Source organism: Rutidosis leptorrhynchoides, chromosome 8 (assembly GCF_046630445.1).
Source record: "Rutidosis leptorrhynchoides isolate AG116_Rl617_1_P2 chromosome 8, CSIRO_AGI_Rlap_v1, whole genome shotgun sequence".
Lineage (NCBI taxonomy): Eukaryota > Viridiplantae > Streptophyta > Magnoliopsida > Asterales > Asteraceae > Rutidosis > Rutidosis leptorrhynchoides.
Window position 1 is genome coordinate 342,953,830 of NC_092340.1, and position 12,892 is coordinate 342,966,721.

The 12,892-nt window shown below is 34.2% G+C and overlaps 1 protein-coding gene across 1 annotated transcript; it reads left to right on the forward strand.

The window, feature by feature from the left end:
- Positions 1-2,185: 2,185 nt before the first annotated feature.
- LOC139865027 (E3 ubiquitin-protein ligase RHF2A-like) lies at positions 2,186-8,643 on the forward strand. Its single transcript, XM_071853581.1, has 8 exons — positions 2,186-2,376; positions 2,893-3,064; positions 3,152-3,198; positions 5,851-5,913; positions 6,176-6,284; positions 7,089-7,444; positions 7,995-8,090; positions 8,177-8,643. Exons 2-8 carry the CDS (start codon positions 2,933-2,935, stop codon positions 8,469-8,471), a joined length of 1,098 nt encoding a protein of 365 aa, XP_071709682.1. The 5' UTR covers positions 2,186-2,376; positions 2,893-2,932; the 3' UTR covers positions 8,472-8,643.
- The last annotated feature ends 4,249 nt before the right edge of the window (positions 8,644-12,892 follow it).

Genomic DNA, 12,892 nt, shown 5'->3' on the forward strand with positions numbered 1-12,892 from the left:
TTATTATTACCCGCGGGTCACGAGTATCAGCGGGTCACGGGCATGAGCGAAAAGTTTTTACCCGTGGGATGGTAACGGGTCTCAACATGCAAAAAAGAAACCCGACGGGCGGGTTGCGGGTATATAGAACCCGTGCCCATTACCCGCGGGCGCCATCCCTAATCGTATCGTAAGTGTCCAGTTTGGGTTTGTGAAATCAGTGATGTGTCTACGATTAATAAAAGGATCGGGGATGGTTTTGACCCGGATTTTCTTGGGGCTATTAATCGAGCGATTTGGTTGGAACCCGAACCTTCGATCGATGAGGGTGGACAATAGGTGTTTGTGGGTCATGTGGAATTACCTATAATTTCCTCGTTTTATACCATAAGTACGACGTCAATCAAAGTAGCATTTAAATATTCTAGAGGTTCTAGCGGTGCTGAAGATGAGGTAGTTGTGGGAGTAGATGTTGTAGGTATGCAGGAAGATGGTGCTGTCGTAGTGTCGGTTCCAGAGTCGCATGTGCTCGGTTGGAATAGTCCTTGTGGGAAATATTTCGTTTGCGGATTCGTCTCACATTTTCCCAATGAGAGTTATTCAAGAGGTTTTGATGATAATGTTTTAGATGGAAAAAGTGATTCTAGTATTAGCAGTAACAGATCGAGTTCTAGGGTAGTAGAGGTTGACATCGTTAAAAAAGGAGGTCGGATGTCCATCGTCCACAATTGGTTTGGTCCCAGAATTGAATGAAGCAAAGGCACTAGAGGTATTTTTTTCTCAAAGGGGGTGAGTATGAATAATGCACATGGTACTTTTGACTCTGTTGCTTCAAGGGACGAAGAAGGAGCTTTTGTCGAGTGGTCAGTTAGTTAAGAGCAGGGGTTTTCTAGAATCGATTCCCCTGATTACCTCATATTCACAGTTCATTTTTCACACTCAAATCACACATTACATTCAAATTTCACTTTATAATTTTTAATGTTTATGGATCCGTACAAACAACATATTGAATTCGACTCTGAAGACGAACTTGTTGAACTTATTCAAGAATATTTAGTAAATGAGTCTGAGCCCGAGCGTATTCCAATAGTTCGGAAATACATTCCGAGGGATCGTTAAGAGATAGAGGACAAGATCAAGAAACAGTAACACGAGAAATAAGAGATAGGTAGGTTCAAGACCAACTTCAAGATGATCTAATCTAGCATATTTGGTACCTTCCACCGACTTTCCGCACCTTGCATTATTTTTCTTTTTAATGCATTTATTTTATATTTCTACTTTTATGTAATCGTTAAATTTTATTTTATGTAATGGTGAATTTTAATGAAAAATTAATTTATGTCTTTTTATTTATTTATTTTTTAATATGTTTTTTACTATATTTAATGTATTATTTTATTACAATTATATAAAACAAATAAAAGAAAATCAAAAACCGTCATACAAAAAATTTGACACAAGCATTTGACATTTTAGGTTATTTAAGGTCATATAATGACTGCCACGTTATAGACAGATTTGCACTTTTTGACCAAAAAGTGTCAAATCTGACTCCACATCATCGTTAGGCTTAAAAATGGTATCATGAAATACGTGAAACAGTAACCGGATCATTAGTATTTGGTTGTGACGTTTTTAAATTTTAATATTTGGTGATAAAACAATGCAATGTCCTCAAAATTTAGAACGTTTTGTATTTGTTGTCACTTTCTGAATGGTGAAACGTTACCTGAATCATCCCATCCTCTCTTAATAGCTTCTCGGTCGATTGGTACAATGACATGGGGGTTAATGACTCAATGTTTTGGAGGACGCTTATTGAACCGTCCACAATTTGGGCTATCTGGATGTTTAGGAACAAGGCGATCTTTGAGGATTCGTTTTCATGTTGGACAGAGGTGGTTTTGTCGATCAAGCTCTAGGTATTACAAATTTCCGTGTCTGACGCTTGATTTTTTTTGGATCAAGAATTTTATGGTCAATTACTCAATTTATGGTGTTGTGTTAGAGTTATTATTGGGCCTGTTTGTTATTGAGCATATGTGTAGCCTGTAAGCAATCGACTGGGCCCAGTCGGCTTTTTATTTGTAACTCCTTGGCCCAAAAAAAAGCATGAGACAACGCGTAATAATTTTGGAATAAAAATTGAAAATCTGGAAGACTAAAGAAAAGTTGAAAAAAGGAAAATTAAGAACAACTTGGTCTTCTTCGCCTATCTCTCTCTCTATATCTATATTTTCCACAGGAACATTTGTTCTTGTTTATATACAAAATAAAAAAAATAAAAAATAAATAAATAAATAAATAATTAATAATAAATATAACCACATCCTGATCAATTACTTCAGCTCGATTGATCATCTGACAACAATCTCCATCGATCGATAACTGGTAACTCTTTTTTTGAGATTAAGTTCTATTACTTTTCACAGTTTTCATCTAGTGTTTACAACTAAAGTCCGTATGCTATTTATATCAATTTATCGTGTAGTTCTTTGATTAAATTTACAATAAGTTGATTACTTGTGTTCGTTTCTATACTTTCATTTTGAGTTGTTTAATTGAAAGCTCTGTTAATTATTATTTTTACTGTATTTATAAGTATCATTTAATAGAAATTGTGATTCTTACAGTTTCAACTCTTGATGTTTGACTAATCATCTTTAACATTTAAATTGCAAAAAGGAAATATAATTTTGTAATTTTAATTGGAATAAAAAGTCTGGATTCGCTTATTTTGAGTATTTCTGCCTAGTTAAAATCAGAATATCTTAAATATTTTTTCACAATTACTACTCATGTTAAGTTTTCTTTTTGTTAAACTGTTTATAAAAATACTTTGTAAGTGTATGTTAATACTTACACATGATATATGATATCTGATACATCTTTGAATAAAAAACGCAGATTAAAGTAGCGTTATCGCTGAAGGTTTTTGATTTCGAGAATGGAGGAGAGCATTAAGTCAGAGGACCATTTGATATCAGCTGCAGCTTTTGTTGAAGGCGGAGTTCAAGATGCTTGCGATGATGCGTGCAGCATTTGCCTTGAAGCATTTTCTGAAAGTGATCCTCCAACGGTATGGGATTTCATTTTCCATTAAACAACTTTTTGATTAACTTGCTGTTTACCAAGTATCTATAATATATAATAATTCTTGCTGCAGGTTACCGGTTGCAAGCATGAATTTCATCTTCAATGCATTCTTGAATGGTAAATTGAATTGCTTTATGCTTCACCCATCAAATTTTAAAGCTTTAGTCGAGTGCTCAAAGCTTAATCGAAAATGAAATTGCTGCACCCCCCATCTTGATGATAATAGCTTGCTATAGTACATGTATGCAGTGCCGTTCATTAATATTATCGGATTACCTTACATAGCTTATCCCATAGCTTCCGTAGGCTCGATTGTTCATCTTGATTTGGTTTCAAATACAAATCTAGTTATATTCTAATTACTAAGGCTCAAATATTAAGACTCTTACTGGTTCAAAGGGTTCCATCTAAGTACTTAACAGTTTGTGAAACCTACCTTGTAGTAGATTTGATATTTATTCGAGAGAAGTAGCAAGTTCTAGGTGCTTAGTGCTGTATCATTGACCTACCAACTGATTGGTAGTAATGAAATATAGTTGAAGTTTTTTGTAATAGGCTTTACAGTACTCATATATATATATCGACCGTTAGCTATCTCAGTTTATTGAGTATCATATTATTGGAATTTTGATGCACATGTTATGTGGAAATTTTGTTATATGAAACTATCTTTTCAATTCGGAGGGGTCTGAAGCATAAGATACAAGTAAGATACTCCAAATAAGTGTCTAGTAACACAATTTCTGTAATAGGGAAAAGTTATTGCGAATAGGTTGTATTCCTATTAGTTGTATGTTCTGGTTTTCTTAATCCGTCCCTTCTTCATTAATCCAACTAATGCTATGGATAGAACACATACATTTTGACCACCATAAATGCTGGAAACGCGTTGTAATTTGGGTAGACGAGGATCGTAACTCACGGGGTTCAGCCCATATGTTAGGACTTGAAGAACGGAAGTCCCTTTATTAGAGTGCATTGCTGTATTTATCTTATTATCTAGTTCATGGAAAACTTACTGAATTATAAATCTAAATCAGTTTATGCTGTCCTTTTCTATCTTCATCTTCTGAAGTCATAACAGCTACTTTATCAGAAATTGCATTTGTGAACTTACTTATGGTTAGTTTTTAAGACTTAGGAGGTTGGTTTTGGGGGTCATGTTGTTTCATTATGGTGGATGTCTAAGGCGAAAGTTATAAGTGTACATTCTTATATCTATATTTCAACCTTTTAAATGATCAAGATTATAAGACATATGCTTTTAGTCAGTAGGTTGTATTCAGAAGTACTATCTGCTAAGGAGGCATTCTACAATTTGTTTATATCATCATGAGACTAAGAGAGCAACAACTAGTCTATCATAACACCCTTACAAGTGTTTCGGGTCTAGCTGGAAACAAATAGCTTCGAGTTAATAGATTATTACCAGGTTACATGGGAGTAAACCAGATCTAATAGGGTAATAAATTTTTATTGTTTTTCTTAGACAAGTAAAACCCATCTTATACCAAATACAATACCATGAACACAAAACCAGATAACCTTACATAAACGATGAAAATAAAGGTTAAAAGAGCATATTGCCACTCATTATTTAAACGGATAAGGCTTTTCCCTGTTCAGACTACTGGGAAGGTGAGTAACTTTTTACTCAAATGTACGTGGCCTAACCGAGTTATCTCGTGACCGTTTCCGGCCTTTTTCCCTGACCACCCAAGATATAATGCTAATGATTGATCCTCTGACCTCTTGTGAGGAACTCAGGGCATCAACCGACGGTTAAAAACTACTTAATATCTCTTACTCTATTAAAATATGGAAAAAAGAAAAGAAATGAAGTTAATATTACTTGCAAGAAACATAATTTTTTCTTCTAAAGCGGTTTTACTTTATTATTGTGGGAGTAATTAGACATTTTGGAAGTGTGAGGTGTAGTTTATGTGTCCTTAAGTGAGTTGCATGGAGGGTTATAGTTCGGGTGTGTACAACTTTTTTGATGCTATTACTAAAAGTTCCATATATAGCGTATACTATTACATAAATTGTTGTTTATTTCTTTTTTTACTTAAATAAGTTTGTGGTAATATCGGATGAATTTCAAATGACAAATATGGATGAATGGTTTAGTAGTTGGCGTCTTGACATTCTCACAAGAGGTCTCAAGTTTTGAACCTTGCTAGCAGCACATCTTAGGGTGGCCCGTCGGAAACGGTCAAGGGATAATTTGATTAGGCTGTGTATATCAGAGTAAACTAATCACCCTTCTGGCTAACCTGAACTACGAAAACCTCCTCCGTTTTGTTTTTTGAATATGGATGGATGTAAGTTTTAGTTTCATAAATAAATTGCATAAATACTCCGACTAATAGTTTCAGATCTAGTGGAATTAATGGAATTAATAATGAAATGACGATTATTTCATGGCTTAAACAGATCACGAGAATTGATACATCAAGATAGGAAAACATGAAATAGTTTGTAAAGCAGAGGATTTGTTTCCGCTAACTACATTTTTAGTTAAATTAGGATTTTAGTTTTTCCATTTATGAGATTGAAAAGAAGAGTCGATGTATGAATGAGGCTCACAAATTTAAACCCACCTGAAAACAGCAAAAAGACACTATCAAAACCCAGTTCCAAGAAACTGTTAATGACTATATAACATTAGTACACTACCATCCCAATTCTAATAAAACGCATTGTTGGTTAATGAACATGTTGAAATATACACTCCTAACTTCACTTATTTGCAACTCAATTTTGTAGGTGTCAAAGAAGCTCTCAATGCCCAATGTGTTGGCAGTCTATCAGCCTCAAGGACCCAACCAGGTTACATTTTCCAAATTCGACATGAAGTTAATTATCAAAAATATCTCTTTACTTTTGAAAGAAATTAGATTTTAATCGCCGGTCCAAAAGATTGAGTTTCGTTCATGGTACTGAGTTGGCGATATACGATCCGGTCCCCATTCCAATATCCTTAAGATTTTGGTTTTCCGGACTCGAACCGGTGTACACCCCTATTTCTTTTATATTTATTTTTTTCCCGATAATGCTAATTATTCTTACTTTATGATATATTAATTTACAGTCAGGAGTTGCTTGATGCAATAGAGCAGGAAAAAAGTATTGCAAATAACCCGTCTATGAATACTACTATATTTCATCATCCAACTTTTGGCGATTTCGAGTTACAGCATGTACGCATCTATCTGATAATTTTATGTTATGGTCTTTCTTTTTTCTCTTAAAAACGTGTGCGGAAACTTTAGAGGAGGCGTTTTTGGTAGATTTATATGTGAGTCAGTCAGTTCTTTTTATCTCTAACGGGTCGAATGGGTAATATAAAAAAAGGTAGCTAGTAAGAAATGTGTTACTAAATTGAATGTTGAAATCAGTTTTTGATACTGTAAATCTGTTTTTATTGCATCAAACCTTACAAAATACATACATTTATAGTTTAATAGTTTAATCATTATTATTTTAAAAATATAAATAATTTTTTTTTCAAAAACTAAAAGGTTGACAAAAAAAAAAGGTTAACCCTCACCGAAAAACTAGTTGTGTTTTAAACCTAGTGTTGCAGAACTCGGAATTACTCGGCGAGTACTCGGTTTTCGCAGCAGGAGGAGTACTGGGCAAGTACTCGGTCAAACTTGGTCAAACACGGTCAAACATTCAAATTCGTTCAAAAATCGGTGAAACTCAGCCAAAACTCAGGATTAGTCGGAAAAACGGTCAAACTCAGTCAAATTTGTTCAAAAATCGGTGAAACTCAGCCAAAACTCAGGATTACTCGGAAAAAGGGTCAAAACTCGGCCAAAACTCGGAAAATCAGTCAGAATTGGTCAAAACTTGGTCAAAATTGACCAATGTCAAACGTAGTCAACATCCGAGTACTCCCCGAGTACTCCCTAAAAAGTCCCGACCGAGTACACCCCGAGTAGTGATTATTGCAACCCAGTTTGAGCCTGTTCTGAACGTAATCTTGTTTTGTGGTGCAGTTGCCTGCTAGTGCGACGGATGCTGAGCTGGAGGAGCGTATAATTCAACACTTGGCTGCAGCTGCAGCCATGGGTAGGGCTCGCCATATTTCTAGAAGGGAAGGTCATAGAAGTCGAACGTCAGCTCATGTCCGGTCCCGTTTTACGGGTTTATCTGCACAACCGAGTGCACCTTCCCCTACTCAACCTACTTCAAGTGATGATGTTGAACCTACTACTCCTTTGGTAACTGTGCATGAAGAACCTGTAACAGGGAGTTCATCCTCGTCCTTGATCCATGCAAGTGAACCCCCGGTTTCACCGTTGGTCTCGACCATTGTTCCTGCACGTCCACCTGAAACTCCCTCAACTGACAGGTACCTCCTAAATCTTTTTATTTCGATTAAAATTAAAAGAAGATTATTATTGTAATTATATTGGTTTGGGCAAACTGCAAGAAAATGCAATGAATTTATTGAGTGTAATTATATGGTATTTATAATTATATGATTATACTGTCTTTTTAATCTTTTAGTGCAACATGCTTACCATTTCATACTAAAGTATGTAAGCTGTTTCATTAATTTTTAAAGGCGATTTATATCATACTAGGTGGAATATATATGTCCCACCACATAAATTAGGGTTCTATCTGGTTCCCTTTTGATCCCAAGGCTAAAAAAAGTACAAACTTAATGTTTATACTTCGAAAAATATAACTGTAAACCAATGATCAAATTATGTTTGAAAACTCCATAAAAATCGTTTTAAATAACCCCGAAACGTAAGCAGGTTTTAAAAAAACGGTCTAGAACCAAGAACTGGGCAAATACTCCTGTGTCAGTTTGGTTCCTAACTTTGGTCGGGTTTTGCACACTCCTAATGTCATATATCCCTAATGTCATATATAATGATCACTTTTTGTAGGTCGGGTATGCAATCATCTCCAAACAACCAAGATAGAGCAGGTCCTTCTGAATCATTTTCCGATTTCAAAACCCGAGTTAATGCAATTTCAATGAGGTAATTAACAACAAACTTCAACATCATTTTCGTACATCACACATATTTTATTATATCTCATAATTACCTCAATTTAATCAAACCAGATACAAAGAATCGATTACAAAAGCCACAAAGACTTGGAAGGAAAGAATATTCTCCCGCAACAGCAGTCCACCAGAACATGGTTCGAAAGATACAGGAGAGGGCAGTGCAGGTATTTCGACACTAACACGTATGATGGACCATCTTCAACAAGACTTGTCACCTGTCTCCAGTAGTAGTGCGAGTAGTTCACCTTTTAATCAAGACCACCACGACACTGCAGCTACAACCGCGAATAATTCTGCCACTCAAAATGAGAGTACAGGTTCACCACCTGCAGATTCTGCTATACAGTGAGTTAATACCTTATTCCGTTGAATAATGTGATAGTTTTGTTTTTGTTGATAACTTCATGTACACTATATAAAACTTGTAGTATTTGACTTATGACTTGAGATGAGATCTATATAAGATATTTGTACGGGATGCCAAATTTTATCTTTTTGCTTGTATTATACCTTTTTCTACATTCCATGCTTGGCTTGAGTGGTATGGGGTCTGATTCAACTTTTCGATTCTCACTGCAAGTAGAAAGTTGATATTGCCAACATCAATGCGATTTGGGAAGTTCTCTGGGGTTTTTTTCTCAACCTTCGATGATATTGCCAACATTGTCACGAATTGGGTTTCCCTCTAACGCGTGTGTGAGTGACAAATGAGTGCATTCGTTGTCGATATCGCTGTTAAAAAAAAAAATTATCATGAGAAATAAACCAACTTCTTAACTTATACGTAGTATAATTTTTATGCTCTATAAAACTTGTGACCACATGAAGGCAAAAGTAAATCGAGCATAATATTATTTTTATAATTTTATTTAATAGAAAGTAATACGATTGATAATATAATTGAACAATCGTGGTAGTACAAAACAAATCATGTGTCCATGTTGAGTGTCTTTGGTACCGAGTGAGGAGCTGATGATATGACTTATTTTAAAAATTACTCGTATATTTTTATTTTCAAGAGTTCTTAAAAACTTACTTTTTTTTGCATTTTGAGTATGGATATTAATAGAAATATATACAACCTTGTTATAATTCAGTAGGCTTATAACTACCTTTAGTGACCTATTAACTACTTAAATATGTAACAATATATAAGAACAAAGAGAGAAGAAATATTGATATTGATATTTCAAGAGAAATGGTACACCATTAAATGGCTATCATACATGCCTATTTATAGTGTAAAATATTACTATGCAAGCTATACAAAGTTGACTAAAATTTATCATCCATACGACTTTTTGTACTCATATTATAACACTCCCCCTTGGATGATCAATTTTATTAGAGTGCAACTAGTACTGTCTCATTAAAAACCTTGCTAAAGAAAAATTCAGTGGGATAAAAACTTTAGTCAAGGGAAAAAGAGTGCAGTATAGAGTTGACTCCCCCTCAAGTAGACATGCTGAGTCGTCACATATTTTGAACTTGCTTCATGCCAATATTGTGAACGTGTGTTCTGAAAACAGCGGTTGACAGTGCTTTGGTATAAAGATCAGCAGAGTTGTTGATTGAACGTATCTCATTTTAATCTGGTTGTCTTATATGAGAAGAATCTGAGGTTTTCATCTGAAACTTTATCATCTAAATCTTTTATGTACAAGTTTAGTCCCTGTGATTTGTCTACAGTCTCCTTCATGGTTTGCTTAAACCCTTGTTTCAATTCCTATTCCCTTTTAGTCTTTTTCGAGCCTTACCAACATACCATTCTTTTCCATCAAACTTATGACCGTTTAGACCGTCTATGGCTTTGGCGCCTCGTCAGCATTTATATTTTGTTCTGTCACTTTTGATACTCTTCTTTCATTTGTATTATGCAAGCTGCATTATCTTCATATACAGTTGTTGGTGAAGATAGTTGTTGGTGTTTTATAGCGTTCTAGTCCATAAGAATCAATAATGATTTGTGTCATTGATCTCAACCAAACACATTTTCGAGTAGTTTCATATAATGCAATCACTTCGTCATGATTTGATGATGTTGCAATAAGTGTTTGTTTTAAGAACGCCATGATTTTGTGGTACCACCATTTAGGAATACATACTGAGTTTGAGATTTATCTTTATGAGGATTTAATGAACGACCTGCATATACATAATCAACCAAATCTTGTTTTTAAGCGTTAGAATAAAATAATTTTAAATCAGCAGTTCCTCAAGGGTATCAAAATATCTGCTTGATCCCATTTCAATGTCTTTTTGTAGGGGTTGAGCTGAACCTTGTCAACAAATTAACTGCAAAAGAAATGTCAGGTCTTGTACAATTTGTAAGATACATAAGAGCTTCAATTGCACTAAGATATGGTACTTCTGGTCCCAGAATATCTTCATGATCTTCACAGGGACGAAATGGATCAGTGTCAACATTAAGTGATCTAACAACCATAAGAGTAGTTAATGGTTTTGCCTTGTCCATATTAAAAACGTTTTAAAATCTTTTATGTATAAGCTGTTTGATGTACAAGTAAATCATTAGGCATATGCTCAATTTATAAACCAAGGCAATACTTGGTTTTTCCGAGATCTTTCATTTCAAATTCTTTCTTTAGAAGTTGAATGACTTCACGAATCTCTTTATTTGTACCTATGATGTTAAGATCATTGACATAAACAGCTATAATCACATATCCGGATGTTGTTTTCTTAATGAAAACACATGGGAAAATAAGATTATTTGTATACCCTTTGCTTATCAAGTAATCACTTAATCGGGTATACCACATGCGACCCGGTTGTTTCAACCCATATAAAGACCTTTGTGATTTAATGGAATACATTTCATTGGATTTTGCATTTGATGCTTCCGATACCTCAAATCCTTCATGTATATTCATGTACATATCACAATCAAGTGATTCATTTAAATAAGTAGTAATAACATCTATTAGACGTATTTCTAAATCTTTAGAAATTGCCAGGCTGATTAAGTAATTTCATCCATAACAGGAGAATAAGTTTTCTCATAATCAATTTCTGGTCTTTGAGAGAAGTTTTGAGTTACAAATCTATCTTTACCTTGTAACTTCATTTTTCTCATTTCTTTTTCGGATAAAAATTCATTTATATTCCATATATTTCACAATGATAACTATTGATATGAAAACTTTTCTTTATTGAGCGATTCAAATTTAGCTCGTATTGTTTCTTTCTATTGAGCTCATCGTGTCTATTTTGACATTTAATGACAGATTTTGGTTCTTGATCATCATCATCATTCATGATGTCATATGCAACATTATATGAAAATATCTCATCAAGATTTTTCATTTCATTTTGGTTCCATAATATATTTTTTTTTAAATGTGCATTATTGATTGCAATTTCCGTATTGACATCATCAATCTCCTCTGCAGAAGGAGTATTAATTTGTGGTTCTTCTTGAACACTTTCTTTTACCTCATTATCAGCTGATTTTCTTTTTCGAAGATTTTTATCTTTGGAACCAATTGGTCTCCCACGTTTCTGGTGTGGCAAAGACTCATGAGTGACATTATTGGCAGCTTTTAGAATTTCAATTCTAGCTGAAACATTTACTGCTAGTATATATGATTTAGTCACTCCTTTTTGTATCTGTAAATACATCAGGTAATTTATTTGCAAGTTTTTGCATATGTATTATTTGTAACTTTCTTTTCGCATTCTTTTGTGCGATGATCAAGATACATTAATTTATGTTCACATCATGAAACATCTTTTTCTTTATTATTTTTTTTCTCCCCCTAATACAGGGAACAATTTTTCATTATAATGACAATCAGCAAAATGTGCTGTAAAAACATCACCCGTCATGGGTTCAATAAATCTTATAATTGAATATGTTTCATATCCAACATATATTCTCATCCTCCTTTGAGGACCCATTTTAGTGTGTTGTGGTGGTGCGATAGAAACATAAACCGCACAACCAAATGTTCTAAGATGGAAAATATTTGGCTCTCGACCAAAATTAAGTTGGTAATGGAGAATTTTTATGACTTGCACTTGGTTTAATGCGAATTAATATCGCATCATGTAAATTTACATGTCCCCATATAAATATTGAGAGTTTTGTACTTATTACCAATTATCTAGTTATTAGCTGCAAGCGTTTATCTATTGATTCAGCTAAACCAATTTTGTGTATGCACATGAGCAACTGGATGTTCAACAACAATCCATGTAGACATATAATAATCATTAAATGCTTGAGATGTTAACTCACCAGCATTATCAAGTCTCATCCTTTTTAATGGTGTAATCAGAATAACGTGTTCTCAATTTAATAATTTGTGCAAGAAACTTTGCAAATGCCATATTATGGCTTGATAACACACAAACATGAGACCATCCGCTAGATGCGTCTATTAGAACCATGAAATAACAAAATGGTCCACATGATGGATGAATTGGTCCATATATATAACCTTGAATTCTTTCAAGAAACATTGGTGATTCTTTCTCAATATTCATTTCATTAATCACCATATGTGCTTTTCATTAATCACCATATGTGCTTTTTCATTAATCACCGTATGTGCTTTTCATTAATCACCATATGCGCTTTTGCATTAATCACCATATGCGCTTTTCATCATATATCCTTTTCACCATATGCGCTTTTAATCATATGCGCTGCGCTTTTCATCATATGCACTTTTCATCATATGCGCTTTAAATCATATTCGTTGCGCTTTTCATCATATGCGCTTTTCATCATATGCACTTTTAATC